The sequence below is a fragment of the Mesoplodon mirus genome, assembly GCF_964341445.2.
Source record: "Mesoplodon mirus genome assembly, chromosome: 18".
Taxonomy (NCBI): domain Eukaryota; kingdom Metazoa; phylum Chordata; class Mammalia; order Artiodactyla; family Ziphiidae; genus Mesoplodon; species Mesoplodon mirus.
This window is the reverse complement of record NC_138994.1, coordinates 51211102-51231213: the sequence shown is the minus strand read 5'-3', so window position 1 is coordinate 51231213 and position 20112 is coordinate 51211102. Positions and strand designations below refer to the sequence as shown.

Here is a 20112-nt window from a genome sequence, read left to right as displayed (position 1 = left end):
AATGGCCCTTATCAGCCGTGGAGCCAGGCACAGAGACCCAGCGCGCACCAAGTCTCACATATTTCCTGTTTCCACCCAGCGGGTCAGGGCTGGGCCCAGAGCGGCCATATCCTGACTGGGGCCAAGAGGAGGGAGAGCACCCCCCCTTCCCCTTCCCGCCTCTCAATCATTGCTAGACTCACCCCTCCCTGCTAACGGGAGGCAGGGGTAGGGGTGTGTGAAGACTTAAGGGCAAAGGGGAGAGGTAGGCACCTAGAAGACAAGCATGATCCAGAAACATGAGAAACAGGGGGACCCCTGGAGTCAGGAGCCCTGAGGTCCAGCCCCAGGGCTACATCAATCAGAACGAAGAGCTGGATAGACTGTTTTGTTTTTGTTTTTTGCGGTATGCGGGTGGGCCTCTCACTGTTGTGGCCTCTCCCGTTGCGGAGCACAGGCTCCGGACGCGCAGGCTCAGCGGCCATGGCTCACAGGCCCAGCGGCTCTGCGGCATGTGGGATCTTCCCGGACCGGGGCACGAACCCGTGTCCCCTGCATCGGCAGGTGGACTCAACCCCTGCGCCACCAGGGAAGCCCTGTTTTTGTTTTGTAATTGTTCTCTCACAATAATCTTGTGAACCGGAACATTGTATTTTACAGAAACTGAGACTCCTAGAGTAGGGTAGAGGTGGAACTGTCATTCGAACCCAGGTCTTGAGCCCATTCCTGTGTTTCTGGTCTTGCATGACACCACAGCTCCCTGGCTAAGTTCGGCGGGATCACACCACTCCTCTGGGCTTTGGCTTCTCCGTCCACAGATGAAGGGTCTCTGTAGCAGCACCCACGATGGTTGTGCGTGAGAAGGAAACAGGTGGCGAGTTCAAGGGTTCAGAGTCCCTCAGGTATGTGTGTGTTGGGGGCAGGGATAGAAGTTATCGTGGGGACCTCGGGGTACAGGGATCTGGGGGAGAGGTGGGGCAGAGAGAAGAGATGGTGACATTTTTGGAGAGCTTAACCCAGGACCAGAGCTTAACTCAAGACTAAGGTGTGAGGGAGTGCCGGGTGAGGAGGGATGAATCGGTGAGAGCAGAGTATGCACATTTTCTGAGACTTCAGTCCCAAGAAATCCATTCTACCTGCTCAGCAGCAGAGTAAACGAAGTGCCCAACAGCATAAGAGACGTGCCCCACCTGGACCAGGGACTTGGAGGGCCACCATCCCAGAACCTCAACCCATTCCCATCTGGGCAACATCTGTCATCCTCAGACATGGTCTAGTCTGGATAACAGGGCCCTCGTCCTGGAGTCTAGCAAGGGCCCAGGGGCGTGTGCCCGTCCCCACCACTATCATGAAGGAGTCACAAGTGTAAAAGCCATGTTTCTAATTATCCCCCAATGCAACAGCCACAGAACACAGATGGCCATGGCCTGCTAGAAGCCAGAGGGACAGTTCCTGATGGCTCCCAGGGTGAAGTAGGAATGCAGAGCAACTGGAGTGTCCCTCAGTCTCAGGTCATAGGCTGGGCGTTAATAGTCACAGAGCAGGCTCCCTGAGGTGTCTTCTCCTCGGAAACAGGCTGTAGAGTCAACGGCGGCTGGAGGCAAATGGTGGGAGTGGGGCCGAACCGTGTCCACACAGCAGCTGGAGAATGCTCTCTGAAGACCCCCGGGCCAGATTCTCCAGAACATCTTGATTCTGACTCTCCTCTCCACCTGCCCCCACTTCTAGGTCCCAGAGTGGTCTGGACAAAGGGCAAGTTTCTGGCCTGCGATGGCAGGCGAGGGTAGGGGAAGACGACCTGGACGGGGCAAGGACCACCCTGGAAAAGTCTGTGGCCGTAGGTCCTCTGCCACCTGCCAGCCCTTCCTAAGAGGGCAGGCTGGGGGCATGGAGCCTGGTCCACTAGCAGAAGCGAACCTGAGTCCAATCCTCTGCTCAGACCCTGGAACTTCCTGAGTTGGACTCCTTGAGCTGGGGGTGGGGGTGGGGGGGTGTGCTGCTGGCAGAAGGACACACATCAGCCTGCCCACAGCCCCTACAGAAGAGCCTGGGTGGAGGGCTCCTCCATCCTGCCGACTTAGTCATCTGCTTCTGCTGAAAGCAGGGATCCCAGGTTCTCTGCCCACCCCTCAGGGGGACAGGCAACGAGATGCCAAGCCTCCTGGAACCCAGTGCTACGTGGGCCAACCAGGCTCCGCAGCCTGTACAAATGGGAGCATCTCCCCCTCCCAGGCAGCCTAAGGCCCAGGGTGGCGTGACAAGAATGCAGGCCTGTGCCAGATGGGGCATGTGCCTGGCAGGCCTGCTTGGGCGGGACTGGAAGTGTGTGGGGGGGAAATCAAGAAATGAGACGCAGGCCAGAGGGTCCTTCCCACATCCAGTGGACTGTCTAGATCTTCACTGTTGACAAACTAGCTGGTTCCACTCACACCTCAGCAACAAAAACCTGTATTTAAGGAGCTGATTCCAGAGATCTGGACTGGAGAGAGCAAAGGAGTGTGGCTAGAGGTCCCCCTGGGAGGTGGAGGATACCGCTGCCTCCTCAGGGGGCCGGGCTGGGCCCTCAGCACTCCTGGCACTGGTAGGCAGAGCTGGCTGCCAGCTCCAGCCTCCGCCCTGGATTCACTCTATCCCGGCTCAGATCTGTGGTTGGGCTTCATCCAGGGGGCCCTCCGCCAAGAAGGAGCGAGGATGGATCTGCAGGAGTAAAACAAGCAGTGAGCAGAAGGGGCGAGGGCAGGCTTCACCCCGTGCCTTCTGTCTCCCCCATCCCCCAAAGGCTTCGGCTCCATGGTGGATGTCGGCTCCTCGGCCCGTGGCCTCAGGGAACTGGTGATGGGCTCAAGTCTTCTGGGCTACCCTTCCTCTTACCCACCAGCAGCCATTACCTTGAAGGGAGTGCTTATCCCCACCACAGAATGTAGGTTGTTGCTATAGTATAAAAGGAGAAACTGATCCTCAGTCTCAGGGATGTCACTAATGTCGATGTACACCTGGAGGGAAGGACAGACGGAAGTGGATCAGCTCCACGGCCCCAGGCCCCATTCAGCTCTCAGCTCCTTCCAGAAGACAGGGGAGAGGTCAGACAAGCCCGCCTGCTGGAGATGTGGAATACCTATCTCGGGAAAGGGGGCAGGTACCTGGTTCAGCCCGTCGCTGAAGGAGACCTGGTTGTCCCTGACCCAGACATACGACACGTAGTCATTAATGTGGCGCAGCCCCACCTGTGGGAGGGGGGATCAGGCGGGCGGTCAGTGGTGTGGGAGGACACGGGACCCATGTCAAGTCCTACGGAGAGGATGGTGTCATGTCTGAGGCTGGCCGTCATACCACCTGCCTCTTCCCCTGCACTGCTAGCCCCTCGGTGGGCAAGGACCCTTGGGGTGGATGAGGGCAGCTCTGCAGTCTCTGTGCCCAATTCCCCTGAGCACCCAGAATAGATACACCGGTGGGGGGGTGCGACTGATGGGCTCCCTGCCCGCCTACCACGTCACCTTGTACAGGCCAATCCAGTCCCAGGGGCTGCTGAGGAAGTCTGTGGTCAGGGAGTAGCTGATCAGCATGTCGCTCTCCTTGGTGCACGGGCTCTCGGGCAGCAGGGTGACCAGTGGGGCAGATACCGATGGCTTCAGCTACGCACAGGGGCGGGAAGGGGTTGACGTCCCACAGCATCATTCCCTTCCCTGAGAAGAACGTCCTTACTGTGCCCTTGCAATGGTCAGGGTCAGTGGGGAGGGATGGAGGGGCACCCACGGGTTAACTCTACTAGGCTGCCCTTAGAGTACCAGACCTTGGCTGGCCAGCTCCAAAGAAGGGCCAAAGGCTGATCGGGGATGGCTGGCCCTGCCAGGAGGACGAGACTGGGGGCCGGCTAGGTAACCAAGCAGAGAGCCAAGTGCTGAGGAACGTCGGAGTGGGGGAGATCAGGGGCGCCGCTGGCGGGCTGAAGAAAGAAGCCAGGGAGTTGCTCACAGGCCCTTCACGGTTCCTGATCCAAAGGCCCAAATCCAATTTGGGGGCCTCTGGTGAGAACAGCTATAGGCATGTGGAGGAACACAGTGGTATAAAGACAAACAGTAAGAGGGCAGCCAGCAGCTCAAAGGAGGTGAACACCGCCTTGGTCATGAGATGGCAAGATACAAGGATGGAGGGGGCTTCCTTTGCAATCTGAGCCCAATAGGTGCAGGACAAATGAAAGCAAGTCCTACTTCCCATGGTAGGTAATAAGCATAATGGAACTCAGGAGCCCCAAGGGACAGTACCAAGAGGAAATGGAAACCTACTGACAAAGGGTTTGAACACATTTTTGACAGACAGAGCCATCAACAGCTCCTAAGAAGAGCTGGGATACCTGACCCGGGAGGAAAGGCAATCATGTCCTCCCACAGGTCTCCCCTGGGGCATCTGCTGACATGAGAACCCAGGGCGGGAGGGTCTGGGGATGTGGCCCAGCATGGCTGCTCCTCTGCCAAGTGCCGGGCAGCCCAGAAATTTACCTCCAAGTCAAAGGTGCTAGTGACAGGCTTATGGTCACTGATGCTGTACAGCATGTGGCTGACGTAGCTCCTCAGAAACAGGGTGAAGTGGGGGGCTGACAGCGTCGGGGTGTGGATGGCGGCCTGGGGCTGCCGCTTCAGCCTCCACAGGATGCGGTCGGTCCACGCGGGCTTGCGCTTTTTCTCACTGGGGGTGGGAGGAGAGGAAGAATGGGGAGAGAAGGGTTGGCAGGTGAGCAGGAAGGGACCCACGAGCTTGCTGGATGCCCTAACACCAGGGCCTGTCAGCAGTCACGAGACCCCCCTGGGCCAGAGCTGGAGACCAGCACGGCAGCAGGGTGTCCGATGGAACCAAAAGTATGCTGGCCTTTGTCAGACTCAGCCAAGGACCCTCAGTAGACTAGAGGGTCACAATCAAATTGTGACTCAGAAACATCCCATTTAAAGCCTTTATTATTTCTTGAATAAAAGCAGCAGAACATCAAAGAAGCTGAGGTTTGGAATTTGGAGTGAGACAGACCTGAGCTGGAATCCGGCTTCCCCCATACTAAAGACCTGACCTTAGGGAAGGAAAGGGAAGCATTTAGGGAACGCTCACTACATGCCGGCAACCAGAACTATTTATTTCACTCTTCACAAGTGGAGAAAATGAGTCTTGGAGGGGAAGTAACTTTCCCAGTCACACAGCCACTGAGTGGTAGAGCCAGGACTCAAGGCCAGCCAGCATGACCACAGAGCATGTGCCCTTAATCACCAGGCCAACCCCTCTTAGGCCTCAGCTTCCTCATCTGTAGAATGGAGATAATAGTAGTTACGTCATAGGGTTGCTGGGATGATTAAATGAGATGAAACACAAAAAATGTTTAGCACCATGCTTCATACAACATAAACTCTCTGCATACACCGGCTACTGTGATGCTTTGTTCTCAAGAGTCAAGTGAAAGACCTCCCACTGCACTGGCAGGCAGATTCTTAACCACTGCGCCATCAGGGAAGCCCTGCCCACCTAATCTTAACATATACAGTTTCATATGCTTATAATCAGTTTGAAATTCTATTTTTGTCTTCTGCTTTATTCACTTACTATTTTAAACAAACATTTCTGGTATACTTCCATCACTTCAATAACAATATGGTTTTCCAGCAATAGAGGCAGAATGGTGCCTCGGTGGTGAACTCTGACTCTAGTATCAGAGACCAGTTGGGGAAGGTTCTGCCCCTGTTAATTAAGAGCTACGGGGTTCCAGGTTAGTGAATCTGGGGAGTGGTGCCCTTGGAGAGGGCATGGAAGCTCCTTCCCCTTCTCCATACCTTGTCCTACACATCTCTTCCATCTGCCTGCTTCTGAGTTATATCTTTTTACAACAAAGCAGTAACTTAGTTTAAAAAAAAGCTCTGCCCTTGGGCAAGTGACTTCATCACTCCAAACCTCAGTTTCTTCCGCTCTTAAGACGGGGTGACAACAGTGCTTACTTCAAAGAAACATTGTCGAGGGAGTGGTCAAGAAGTGGGAACTAGGGCTTCCCTGGTGGCGCAGTGGTTGAGAGTCCGCCTGCCGATGCAGGGGACGCGGGTTTGTGCCCCGGTCCGGGAAGATCCCACATGCCGCGGAGCGGCTGGGCCCGTGAGCCATGGCCGCTGAGCCTGCGCGTCCGGAGCCACAACAGTGAGAGGCCCGTGTACCGCGAAAAAAAAAAAAAACGTGGGAACTGGCTAAACCACCTCTCCTCGGGGCTCCTGGGTTGTTTCAATCCTTCACTCTTCTGAGGAGTGTTCAGGGGATAATCAGAATGTGGTATTCCCATCCCAGAGACAACAGACACTCAATCTCCAAACCAATCTTGGACATTCAGTGCCTAGCAATTCTTAAAACTTGGTAATGAACCACATGAATGTACCACTCTCCCTTTCAAAGCATCCTCCCCACCTCCACTTCCCTATTATGGTCAAGAGCCCATACTTGCTGTCCCGTCAGGATCCTCCCCAAGTCCTGACCACAGCCTGACTCTCCTTCCCCCTCAGTACCTCAGCTTGGCTCTCCTTCCTCCTTGGGACCTCAGCCTGTCTCCCTTTCCTCCTTTTCCACACTCATCACTGGGCACCTGTATTGTTCATTCTTTCAGTGAGCTTTACTGAGCCCTTATTATACGCCAGGCAACTGGGGATCTGCTAAATGGGATTGACAAAGTCGTTGACGAGCTCGTTTAACAAACAAAAGACAAGGAACAAATAAGCAAAATAAATATGTACCAACTAAATATTACACATTTCCCTCAGTTCTCCATTCCTAATAATAACTAAACACGGGGTCCTTCTGTGCATCAGACTGTTCCAATCCTTCCAACACTGGAAGAATGCCACGGGTCACATTTTCCTTCTTCTCCAGGACACTGAAGTTGAGCGAGGTCACCCTATGCAGGTGGGAGCTGGGTGCCTGCCCACGTTGCTGACTACAGAGTCAGTGCTCCTTCCACTGCACCCGTCTCCTCCAGCTTGCCCGTGGTGACCGATTCCCAGTGTGTGTCACCAGAGCCGGGTCTCACTAATGCTTTTTTTTAAAAAAATAAATTTATTTACTTATTTATTTTATTTTTGGTCATGTTGGGTCTTCGTTGCTGCGAGCAGGGGCTACTCTTCGTTGTGGAGCATGGGCTCTAGGCATAGGCGTGCGGGCTTCAGTAGTTGTGGCTCAGCGGGCTCTAGAGCACAGGCTCAGTAGTTGTGGTGCACAGGTTTAGTCACTCCGTGGCATGTGGCATCTTCCTGGACCAGGGCTTGAACCTGTGTCCCCTGCATTGGCAGGCGGATACTTAACCACTGCGCCACCAGGGAAGTCCCATCACTAATGCTTTTCTTGGCTGAATGGTCGTGACTGAGTACAAGAATTATCTCTGGAGCTTACAGGCACACCTCGTATCCTCGTGCTTCGCTTTTCTTGTACTGCGCCGATATTGTGATTTTTACAAATTGAACGTTTGTGGCAACCCTGCATCGAGCAAGACCATTAGCACAATTTTTCAAACAGCATTTGCTCCCTTCATGTCTCTGAGTCACATTTTGGTAGTTCTTATAATATTTCAAGCTTTTTCATTATTGTTGTAACTGTTGACAGTGATCTGTGATCTTTGATGTTACTATTGCAAAAAAAAATTATGACTTGCTGAAGGCTCAGATGATGGTTAGCATTTTTTTTTACCAATAAAGTATTTTTAAATGAAGGTATGTACATTTTTTTAGACATAATGCTATTGCACACTCAACAGACTACAGTATAGTGTAAACATAACTTTTTTATCAGGAAACCAAAACATTTGTGTGACTCTCTTTATTGTGATATTCGCCTTACTGTGGTGGTCTGGAAGCAAACCCGCAATATTTCTCAGGTATGCCTGTAGTATGTCTTTACTTTCTGAAAATTAAAACCAAGTAGCTCTGCAGGATTCTCCTGGCTTAAGAGCCTAGAAAACTTGAGCCAGTGTACTGACCCAAAAGTAGTGATGTGTTCCATTTTGGGGTCTGAGAGCACTTTTCCTTTCGGCTCCCTATGGCCGAAGATGGCTTCTGAGTGTCTCGCTGAACTCTGGACTCGAGTCTTGAATAGATTGATCATAACATCCTCTGCTCACTGCCTAGCAGAGAGGTGGACTGGGTTCCTGTCCACTGTAACAAAACCATTGCAATCCCTGACTTTAATAGGATTTCCTGCCCTCAGCCCTTTCACCCTCCCGTGTAATGGAGCTGACCTCGTTTCTCATTACATCTTGGCTCCGGGATGCTGCCGAGGCTGGGCAAAGCTCCGTACCATGCCCTGCATGCAGCTCAGTCCCTCTGTACAGCGGGTCAACTCCACTCAAGATGCCTCTCACCAGCACTGCTGACTGATCAGAATGCCTGCGCTCCTTTCTGCCTCCCTGACAATAACTCTCATTGACTCCTCCTGGCTTCAGCTGCCCGCCTCCTTACCATTTGCTTCACCCTCCTTCGGCACTTCCACACAGAGTTCTGGAACCTTCTATGGGCCAACTCCTGGACTTGAGAGTGTTTATTTGGCTCTCTCACTCTGGGTGGGTCCCTCTACTAGACTGGTTGCTCCTTAAATGCCTTATCTTTTCCTTTTGTCCTCTCAGGCTCCCAGTTTAAACATATGCCAGGCACTACGCTACACACCAGGGACGGTCATAAATCAGATCCGGTCTCTGTGCACTGGGCATTCATAGCACAGCAAGAAAGGCACACTGTGTTTTAAAAGCAACACTGAAAGCATGGTGTGTGCAAGGCTTGCAGGCAGCATAAGGAAAGGAGAGAACTCTCAGTGAAACGGGCAAGGGTCAGGAAAGGCTTTTCAGATGGTTCAGATGATGTCTGAACTGGGCTTTCAGGATGAATAACAGACTGAGCAGACAGGAATGTTTCTGTTCACTATGTGGGGCTCAGGCCCTGCCCACCGCAGGAGCGCCCAGCTGGGAATATTTCAGTTATGAGGTCCCCCCATAAGGCCCCTGTTCCTGTCCAGACATTCCTTCATTTCCTGGGCTTCAGGCAAGGGGAACTGGATTCACACAGACTCCAGTTCAAATTCTTGCTCCGTCACTTACTCTGTTAACTACCTCACTTAGATCTTCTGAGACACAGTTTCCTTATTTGTAAAAAGTCAGTATCAACAGCATTTACCTAATGAAGATACAGTATAAATGAAGTGAAGTGATGCGGGCAAAGCACTCTGCACGATGCCTGGCCCATGGTCAGCACTCAATAATGTCAGTCACAATGTGGATTATACCTATTATGTGGAAATAACAACTGCCTTCTCCTTAGCAAGGCTTTGCTATCCCAATCCTGCCCTCCTTTCTGCTGCTGCTGGCAAGACTGGCTGTGAACCCAGAGGCACTGTGGGCTAGAGGAAGGCATCGTGGGCAACACAGTCCAGAGAATTGGGTCTGAGCCCCAGCTCCGCCATCACTAGCTGAGCCACCTGGGTAAGACCTTGAACATCTCTGAGCCTCTCTAGGCCATCTCATAACTTCCAGTCTCCTGCTGGTTTCCCTCCCATAACCAGGGGTGTGGGCAGAGGGACACCTGGCCAAACGGTCTGTCAGCAGCTCTCTTCCTGCTGGCAAGTGAGGTTTTGAAGTCAATTGGTAGAGGGTCCCAGCCCCCAAGGCCCCAGCCTGTCCCACTGAGGCCTGACAATTTCCACAGTGAGTCCATTGGACCCTCATCTCCAATGGATGGCTGGGGAGACTGTCCGCCTTGGACCCGGCCAGCAGGCCAGCTGGAGCCTGACCTCCTCCCTTCTTCCTGGCTTGTACTGTAGCTCAGGCTGGACCCTGTTTCCAGTGTTCGTGGCCTCTTGTGTGCACTGCCCTGGCTGTGACCCCACTCTGCCTTGCTCCACACACCTGAAATGGCTCATGCTCTCCCCCTTGCTTGGTGGGGACATTGCGGCTCTGCCACACGGCTTCCAGCACTGGGCCAGCAGCTCTTCCTCTCACCCCAGGCTGGCTGTGGGCATACCTACTCACCTGCTAAATCCCAGAGGCCTGGGCCGCCCTGGAGGTGCCTCCTACCTCCCTCATGAGACAGTCCTGCTACGGGAATACATGAAGGAGCTGCTCCGGCTGAAACAAAGAGCCTCATAACACGTAGGGGGTTCTTTTTCTTCAAAGAGATGAGGATTCTTGCCCTAAATTGGGCCAGGGACCTCTTGCCAGAGCTACTTTTGCCCCTCTGCCTAAGCCTAAGGTTTTGGTGGTCACTTGGCCCTTTCTCAGCTTCTGAGAAAAGTTTTCAGTAAAACTGCCACCTGAAGACATGAATCTAAAAATAACAACAGGGACTTCCCTGGTGGCGCAGTGGTTAAGAATCCGCCTGCCAATGCAGGGGACACGGGTTCGAGCCCCGGTCCGGGAAGATCCTACATACCATGGAGCAACTAAGCCCGTGCGCCACAACTACTGAGCCTGTGCTCTAGAGCCCACGAGCCACAGCTACTGAGCCCACGTACCACAACTACTGAAGCCCGAGCGCCTAGAGCCCGTGCTCTGCAACAAGAGATGCCACTGCAATGAGAAGCCCGCACACCACAACGAAGAGTAGCCCCCCGCTCGCCGCAACTAGAGAAAGCCCGCGTGCAGCAACGAAGACCCAACACAGACAAAAAAAAATAATAAATTTATAAAAAATAAATAAATAAATAATAAAATAAAATAAAAATAACAACAGCAGTTATCACAGTGCTTACCGGGTGACAGGCACTGGTCTGAGCACATGCAAGGTCTCATTTAATCTTCAGCCCCGTGAAATAGGTATGGTTATCATCCCCATTTTATAGATGACAAAACTGAGACTTAAATACCGTGTCCAAGGTCATACAGTTGATGAAGGGCAGAGCTGTGCTTCTAACTACCAGATGCACTATCTCCACACTGTTCCCCATTAACTGCCCCCCTGACAACTACTACTTCACCTTCCTAAATAGTACCCGACCCACTCACAGCTGGGGTAGGGCTATGTAATACCAGTAATTGGCTGAGCCAAGCTTTCTGCCCCCGTCTGGGTAGGATCAGAAAGTCCTGGGGAGCGGGGACAACGGGGACAACATTCAGGGGCAGGGGTTCCCAGAATGCTGAAGTACAGTCCCCTCAAGTGAGCAATCAACCGTCTTCCCTCCCCTTTGGCTCTACCTGCCCTGCCCCCAACCCCTATTCCTGCCAGCACTGTGTCTCCCCTTCCTGCTCTCCCTGCGGACAATCTGGGACAGCTCCCACAGGCAGCATTTCATGAGTGGGGTGGGTGGTGCCACTCCTGAGAGGTGATGGCTGGATCTATTCCTGCTTCCCCGACACTTCTATTCGGAGGCAGCTCCCACTGCCACTAGGGCCAGCATGATCTGACTTCCCAGGCCCAGACCTGCGACAGGCTGATCCTCTCCTGGTGGAGCCCCCTCACCTGGTGTCATAGTTGTTGGAGTTCTTATCAAACTTGTAGGTGGGCGGGAAGAGCAGGGGGCCCTCCTGGAACTCCCGGAGCAGCGGGTCGTGTCTCTTGGCAATGCTGAGCTGGAGGGAAAGGCACATTCCCATCTCCCAGCAGTCCTGCCCCAACGGCCCGGCACCACGCTCCAGTCAAGGGCTGGCACATGCCATCGCAGTGGGGCAAGAGTCAAACCCGGCCACTCCACCTCCTCACTGCCCCAGTGGCAGCCTCGGCACCCCAGCCCCCGGCGCCCTCACCCCCGGGAGATCAGCGGGATCCTTTTGAAAACATTACCCCATGGTCCCAGGGGAGGCAGCTGCCTGCCTTTTCCCAGTTCTTGGACTATAGGGACCAGGCTCTGAATTCCACCTCCCTGGCAGCCACCAGCAAACGTGTGTCAGAAGGGAGGCTGGGGTAGCCACGGTCCCCCAAAGGGGTGGTATCTCATCCTCTAGGAGGCAAGCCAGGCTGGGGGTGGGAAAGACAACAGGGACACAAGAGGGCTGGCGATGGTGCAGGGCCACAGCAGGCCGAAGCCCTTCTCGCTCCCTAATCTCACGCACACCCAGTGGCTGTGTCCTCGCTCCTCCAGCTGGAGACCCGGGCGGCCGGACAGGACTGGCTGCCCTACCGGCAGAGGTCAAGCCCTATTAGACCCCACCCTGCCTGGGAACAGGGACTCGGGCGGCCTGGGAAAGGAGAACAGGCACTAGAGAACCTCCCCACATCTCATGTTGACCTCCACCCACCACGGGCTCAGACCACCCTTCGCGGCCCTCCCCTCATCAGATACCTGATCCTTCTCCCACAGGTCACTGTAGCACTGATTTTTTATGGATTCCCGAACAAAGTGCAACCCAAAGTCCTCAATCCGAAAGTTCATGTCTCCAAACCAGAGAATGAGGCTTCAGAAAGAAAGGAAAGCAGACGGCCTGAAGGTTTGTGACGAGGTCAGAAAAGGCAGGACCACAGGGGTTCTGGCCACTCACTGCAGGGCTGCCGGAGAGCAGAAAGCTCGAGGGGTGGGTGAGAAGATCAGGTGAAGACAAGAGCAGGGCCCAACGGGACTGTTCTCACGGCCCCCACCCGCCACCATTTAAGCCGAAGAGATGGGCCCCAAGGGGCACGTGGCAAATATGGAGCAGGCCCTAGCCCCCCCTCCTCAACTGGGCAACAGGCAAGGCTGAGAACCAGCCCTTCCGGGGACCTCGGGAACCACGAGGTTCTTGACCTGGGATGTTCGGAAGTGCCCAGAGCTTCTAGGCAGGGCAGAGGGGCCAGGGAAAGGGAAGGTGTTCCAGACCTCAGGTAGGCAAAGCTGCAGAGGAGAGCAGCTGGGCTGTCAGGAAGGAGGCTGGGAGAGGGTGGGAGATGGGGCGGACTGCCTCTGGCTGGGGAGCAGTGACCGGGCAGAGCACGCTTGCCTGGGCTGGCCTGGGGGAGAGGGCAGGGGCGGCAGTTCACAACGGCATGCTCACTCGTGGTCCAGGATGTTGGGGATATCCTGTGCCTCAAAATTCTGCATCTCCAGGATCCGGTCAAAGTGCTCCAGCCGCTGGTCATTGTTGGCCATGTGGGGGGGCAGGTGGCAGTTGATGATGCTGACATAGTAGCCGTAAAACTTCAGGAAGATGTTGACGCCCCCTTTGTTCCCCTGGTAGGTGGGCAGGAGGGTGGGAAGCCATTCTAGGGGGGACACACCTCTCTTTTCCCATCCTAGACCTGAGGGCAGATGGTCTCACCTCCTGTGGGGTCTCCCAGAGTCAGACACTCAGCTCCCAGAGTGGCCTCTCCATCCACAGAGCCCAGCTCATCCACCTGCCATCCTAGGGATGCTAAGCTCCCCTGAGGCGGGAAGGCGGCTGTGCAGGGCACTGGCCTGGACAGAGTGCCAAGATTCATTTCACCCCCTTTTTCACTTGCCCAGCTCTAAAGCCCCCAGCCCTGCCCATCCCAGTGAGACGGCCCCCCAGCTCTTGACTCAGACAACAGCTCAGTCCTTACCCAGTACCCGAAGAGGCCAGTGGGGGTGGATTTAGTAGAGAGGATCTGGATAAAGGGCAAATGCTGATACTTGGCAAAGATCAGTAAGAGGAGCCCCTGCATGCGGACACTGGAGACCTGCAGGACAGAGGGGCAACGGTCATTCGTGTCCCTCCAGGCCCTGTGCTGGGCGCTCTAGAGAGCCCTGATCCACATGGATGTCCTGCGCCAGGGGTCTATGGCATCTCAGTGCAGATGGAGTCTCAGCTGCCAAATGATGCATTCTGGAAGCTAAGGGAGTTCCAGTTTCTGCTCCTGGGCTTGGGGGTGGAGGGCAGAGAAGACAAGGCTGCCAGGGACCCCCTGCCATCAGGAAGGCCCCGACTCTTCGGCCCTGGCCCAGGCACGGTCAGGTGCTTTTCTCCTCAGTGCCTTCCTGAGTTTCCATGGGTACTGTGCACCGGGGCTCAAAGAACTTCAAAGATGCTCTATGGGACAGTGGCTAAGGGCCAGATCTGGGTTCAAATCCCAGCTCGGGCTCTAAGTATTTGATATTGGGCAAGTCTCAGCCTATTTTCTCATTAATAAAGCAGGAATCTGTCTCAAAGATGCTGGATTAACTGGCAGTTATTATTTTTTTGGTTTAGGGATTCTTGAAAGTAAATGCAGGGAAGAAGCATGAGAGAGCCTTCTAGGGTGCTGAAAATGTTCTGTATCTTGATTTGACCAGTGGTAACATGTTCTGCATATACATATAAAAATCCACCTGGGGACTTCCCTGGTGGTCCAGTGGTTAAGACTCTGAGCTTCCACTGCAGGGGGCACGGGTTCCAACCCTGGTCAAGGAACTAAGATTCCACATGCTGCGTGGCGTGGCCAAAAAAAAAAAGAAAATCCATCAAACTGTACACTTAATTTCTGTATACATTATAGCTCAGTGCAAAAAAATTAAGAAAATGCTACTGAAAAATAATATAGACTGTGGGCAGTTGGTGCGTACGAAGGCCACGCAGAGGTGATGAGAGCGAGCGCAGAGGACGTGTGTTCACAGATTGGGGAGAGTAGCTACCGTCCACTGACACAGTGCCTCGCGCATTTAATCTTCTAGCCAACCCTTCAAGGCGGCTCCGTCCCTGTTCTGCACATGAAGGACCGAGGCTCAAGGAGACTACGGAACCAGTAGGACTACCTGGATATTCAAAGGACCAGGACTGCCAAAATCCCTGCTCTCTGTGGCCGCGGAGGTGGGGTGGGAATGGGCCAGTGACCCTCTCTCTCAGCTGCAGGCTGTCTACACCCACCACCCGAGTAGCTATTTCCGGAGCATGAGGTGCAGAGGCCAAGGAGGAAATCCCCGGGTGGGGAGTGTGTACTGGGGCCTTCCAGGAATTATGAAACTTGATCCCACAGGCCAGGAGCTCTGGGACGGTGGAGGAGTCAAAGCAGGGGGAACCCCAAATCCATGACCGAGGGAGGGAAGTATGAGAAACTAGGGTTCGGCAGAGGTTGCTACAGATGTGTCCCCCGCCTCACTCTCCACCCCCCGTCTCGGTCTCTCCCCTTCGCATGCAAATATGACGATGGAAGTGGGTGAAGGGCTGGGCTAAGAGGGACTGATTCCCAGGGAGCTGATAAAGATTCAGGAAGAGTTTCAAGCTGAATCTGAACCCATAGAGCGGGTTGGGGCGATGGGCTCTACCACGAAGGCACCAGCCTGCTTCGTGAAGCCGCAGGGAAGGGGGCGTGGCGCAGGGAGGATGGATGTGGGGGTGGGGCTGTGGGGAAAGGCAGGAGCCTCCGAGGGGAAGTTCCAGTGGAGGAAATGAAGTAGGAGGAGCTAAGGAAGGGACTAGAGGGAGGTGGCTGGGAGCCTAGTAGCTGGCCAAGGGGGTCAGCCCCAGGCTTCTCAACCCGTGGCTGGCAACTTCTGGCTAAGGAATAGGCTGCAGGCAGGGCTCGCCCTTCACCTCCACTCTCGGCCCGGGGAAGAAAGGTCATCTAATTTGGGTGCCAGGCCCTCAGGCTGCTCTCCCAACCTCAGGAGGCCGCATGGATAGAATGAGCTGTGTCCATGCCGCAAGATGAGCTCACTTCCTTGGCTCAATTCCATCCTGCCAAGCCCTTGCCAGTTAGCCAAGGTACAAGGAGGCCTCCAGTCTTGGAAAGGCAGTGGGTGGTGAGAGAGAAGCGGTTCTGCCCTCCGAGAAGGTCCAGCTCCAAGTCTGCAGCAAGAGGCCCGAGTGTGACGTGGAGGGAGCCGAGGGCTTGGGGGCTGGCATTTTTTAGCCTCAGCAGCAGGACCAAACCATGTCTGCCGTCCTCCTGGCTCTGCCCTCCTCGGGAGGACTCACAGCTCTTGCTTCAGCACCCTTAGGCAAATTAGGGTAACAGAACTAATTCTGAAGAAATCCAGTCACCCAGGGAAGGGAAGAAAGGAATTCTGGTATTTCCAGGAAGCATTGCTTCTTGGAGGCATTTTGAGTGGGAGCGTGTTTCATCCCTTGGCTGTGCAGGGCAGAAAGGTGAGATCCAGCAATCTAGAGCCTTCCTGTAGATGCTCCTATGGTCTAAAGATTCCCCAAAGAACTCTGGCCCTACAGACTGAGAACCTTTTTCCTCCACACCTGTGTCCCCTCTCCTAACCTCTTCGCCCCTAAGAATTTGAGGTGCACATCCCTTATGATCAGAGGATACCCTCTGATACCAGCAGGCGAGTCGTGGGATACGTCAGCCTTAGAGATCATCAGTACAGCAATAAAGTACAGTAGCCAAGAACATGGGTTATTAAGTTTGAAAGATCTGGATCTGAACCCCAGATATCCTGTGAAACCTCTGAGTCTTGGTTTTACCCATATAATACCCATATTTCAAAAGAGTTAAGATTTTTAAATAACGTATATAAAGAGTTTGCTTATAATGCTTAACACCAAGTGAGCACTCGATAGATGGTGGCAGTTATTATGCTCCGAGATTTCAGGCTGGGCCTGAGAGTAGAGGTTGGAGGCAGGGGGTGGGGTAGGCACTGAGGTGTTACTAAGCCCCGCTGCACCTCCCCAAGGAATTCTTCTAACCTGAAAAATATCAAGGTATTAAACTAGGGGTTCCAGCTCAGCTCCAGCTACCTCTGAACACACAAGGCAGGCAGGAGCCCCAGGGAGCCATGTGTAACTGAGGTTTGGGCCTTTAAATAAAAGGGACACAGCATGAAAGCTGGAGTGCGAGACCAAAGGACTAGGGATTAGTGATAAAAGATGAGACACATTTCCCAATTGCCCATGAACTTATAAGTTACCTTGACGAAGCTCAGAGGGGAAAGCACATCCATGAAGAAACTGCTCCATGGGTCTTCAAAGGCAGTGTCAGAAAGGAGGCTCATGATCCCACAGTTCATTTCCTGCAAACTGCCCATCTCAGGTCAGAGGCTTCCCCCTGGCCTGGAGGGCACTGCCTCTGCCGCAGACATTTAACACTGCCCTCAGCCGACTTTCCAGCCTTGGGCTCTCAGGACCATGGTCTCTCCCTCCCCTGGCTGTTGACTGCCAACCCCTTGCCATTGCTGATCCAGGACAAGAGACACTGCCCTCAGCCGACTTTCCAGCCTTGGGCTCTCAGGACCATGGTCTCTCCCTCCCCTGGCTGTTGACTGCCAACCCCTTGCCATTGCTGATCCAGGACAACAGACACTGCCTGGCCCTGATGCAGGGTGAAAGCTCCTGGCCTTCAGACTCCAGAGTGAGGGTGTACAGGTTACAGCAGTTCCCCACAGGGACAGGGACAACTTGGGACTGGTCAGGCTTACCTGACCTCAGATATAGGGATGCGTGACGGGCCTGCAGACACCTACCCAATGACATACACGTCCAGATTCAAGTTCAGGTTGTTCAGCTGAAGCAGATCACTGAGGTCTGGAGGGGGTGCTGCAGAGGCCACGTTCCATGTCACGACATGTATGCTGAGAAGGGAAGCCATGGAGGAAGGAGGATGAGCCCTCATCCAGGTAACAGACAGGGGGCTGCCCCTGCTAGCGGCTGCACCACAATCCGCTGTAGTCAGAATGGGGAACGTGTGTTTCTGCATCCGGTGGAGGGAACAGAGCCACTGAACTACAAGCCCTTCATCTTCACCTCCGTCCCCGAAGCAGGAAATTCCCACCCTGGATTGGCTCCTCCGTGCAGGCAAACAGCTCCCTGCCCCTGGCAGCACTGGCGCTGCCGACACTAGGAGGGCTGCCAAAGCGGGGCTGAAGGTTTCGGAGTCAGGCAAGGGAAGGGGTGTGGGTGGGGTGGACTGTCAGCAATTTATTAATTCCACCAGCCCTTCATCTATGGCTCAGTCAGCAACTTTCCACCCCCACTCTTCAATCCAGGGGATCCTACAACCACCAGAAAGACTCTGGAGGTTCAGTTTTCACCTTGGGAGAGGCCTTAGTACTGCAAGACAGGGGAATTTCAAAAATAACAGAGATAACAGCACCACGTTTCCTTCTTCACTCATCTCTGGAGCACAACCAATTCTGCCAAGCGTTTCGGAAGAGCCGAAGAAGATTCTGAATAACAGGTTTCTCAACATCTCTCTCAAGACTCTACCCTCTCTGGGGAAAAGTCATCAGTTGGATAACATCCACCTCAGCTTCACATAAACCCTAGGGAAACAACAGATCTAATCAGCAGCTCAGGGGATGGAGAGACTTGCAAACCTCTTCATTTGAATAGTGACAGTAATGCTCCCAGGAGGCCCCCAGATTGTGCCGAGTACAGAACAGGCAGGGGCTACAAACCCTGCAGAGACCAAGAAGAACCACCAAGCCTCAGGTGAGTCCTAGGCACACCGTAAGGAGGAGGACCTGTAACAGTGGAAGATGTAGAATGGGGGCAGAGGGGGGAAGGAAAGGGCAGGATGTCCTCAAACATCTTTTCTCCACCAGACCCTGTTCTTAGAGGTCCATGTTCTAAAGAGCACAAATTGAAGAAATTCTTGGCCAGCTTAAAGCAACTTCCTGCCCCTCCATAGGAACATCAACAAAACAATACAATAACCACCTTCCCAGGCACTCAGCCAGAGGCTCCGTGCTTCGTTTGTTTACGGTCTCCCCCTGCTGTCCAACGGAGGATTAAGAGGCAGCTCTTTTACTCTAAGGCTCCTTGTTTCCCCAGGGACCTGCTCTAAGTGGATGGAGAGCCAAAGCCGGGATTTCTTGTTCCCACTTTTAGGTCCCACGATTAGCAGCAAATCCTTGCATCGTGACCGGCACTAAGTTGGTGATTAGCGTTGTTCCTCGTTAAAGAACAAGCATGAGACCAGGCTATTATCACTTCACTAAAGGATCTTATCTAAATCTGATTTTGGGTTTCAGGAGGGCACAACGGGGTCAGGAAGACCCCATGATGTATGTGCTGATCCAAAGTAAGAACAAGGTTTCTACTCTAGAGCTAAGGGGAGAGTGCTTCGTTATGTTTTTAACTTCTAACAGCCCAACACTGCTGCCTCCTCCAGAACCCAACTGGGCCACCTGCTTGGGGCGTCCAAGTGGGAAAGAACTTGGTGACCCGAGTTTGGAGGGGGCGCGGGGTTCGAGCCCAACATAGCCCTCTCGATACTGGCCTGGGAGGATGTGGGAGGCCTCTGAACTAGAAGCAGCCCTGTAGGTCTGGCCCCTTCTCTCCCAGTCTGGTTCTGCCCCAGCCCCGCAGCCCCGATTGGGTCGGAGGCAGTGATCCCGCCCCGAGCAGGCCGGCCTGCCCGCAGTCGCCTTCCTCACCTGAGCGTCCTGACTCTCAGCTCGGTCTGTGGGTTCATGGCCGCCATCGTCCCCACGCGGTGGCCCGGCCGGCTCGCGTCTCCCCGCCGCAGCCTGTCCTGGCCCAATCTGCCCCCCTCGGGCAGCAGGTGCCACCGACCAGCTCCCTCTCCCGATTGTTTTTCTTCCGGATTTCGACCCTCCGCCTCGGCTTCCGTAAGAGGCGGGGTCTGAGCGCACGGATGGCTCTGGGTGGCGGGCTCGGGGGAAGAGGCGGAACTCTCCAAGGAGCGCGAAACGGTGAAAGGCTGAGGGGAAAGGGGCCTAGGGGACGGGGACGTAAGAGAGGCGTGTCCTCGTGTCACCAAACCCCGATACAACACTGCCCCGCCCAGCGGCCGGGGCGCGCCGTGGCCCAGACACCGCCCAGGCGGCTCCCAGCGTGCTTCGCGCGAGGTCGGCCTGGAGGGGCCGTCTTCCGGCGGAAGCCGCCGCCTCGCCCCGCCCCGGCGCGTCGCGTTTCACTAGCACAGAACGTGAGGTCTCGGCCCTCGGCGCTGTCTCCCTCCAGGTTCCCAACGTCCCGAGGGGCAGAGGGCGAGGGGAGGCGGCGCAGCCACCCACTGTCCGGCCTGTAATCCAGTCTCTTTCCCAGCTACAGGTAATCTCTCTCCTCTTGGTCAGTGAGCGCCTCCATTCTCCACTCTCACGTTCAAGTGTTTTCCGCTCTTCAAACTCATGCAAGCTATTACACATTGGACTTTTGGGGGCTCCTGGACTCAGAAAGCTATACATCAGTGAACGAAAAATAAGTCACTGCCTCTATTTACGACCAAACATGACATAAAGATTATTTACTGTGCCAAAGACTAACTATGATTTCCTTCAAATCACTGGTTCTTAATTTTTTGGGAGGGGGCGGGGGCAGGACAGTGCATGGGA

General features: G+C 54.3%; 1 protein-coding gene across 4 annotated transcripts; it reads right to left on the bottom strand.

Moving 5' to 3' along the window:
• Nucleotides 1-1346: 1346 nt before the first annotated feature.
• On the bottom strand, nucleotides 1347-19472 carry INPP5K (inositol polyphosphate-5-phosphatase K). Of its 4 annotated transcripts, XM_082605302.1 has the most exons (13): nucleotides 19192-19467; nucleotides 17845-18075; nucleotides 17278-17385; nucleotides 16726-16834; nucleotides 13455-13571; nucleotides 12929-13104; nucleotides 12244-12355; nucleotides 11424-11533; nucleotides 4476-4662; nucleotides 3474-3611; nucleotides 3120-3203; nucleotides 2868-2972; nucleotides 1347-2676 (listed from the first exon to the last, which is right to left on the bottom strand). In XM_082605302.1, the coding sequence occupies exons 2-13, from the start codon at nucleotides 18000-18002 to the stop codon at nucleotides 2617-2619; spliced, it is 1464 nt and encodes a 487-aa protein (XP_082461428.1). In that variant the 5' UTR covers nucleotides 18003-18075; nucleotides 19192-19467; the 3' UTR covers nucleotides 1347-2616. The 4 variants fall into 4 exon arrangements, with proteins under 4 accessions (XP_082461428.1, XP_082461430.1, XP_082461431.1 ...); XM_082605304.1 differs by lacking the exon at nucleotides 3120-3203 and having other exon boundaries at nucleotides 19192-19472; XM_082605305.1 differs by lacking the exon at nucleotides 17845-18075.
• Nucleotides 19473-20112: the final 640 nt, after the last annotated feature.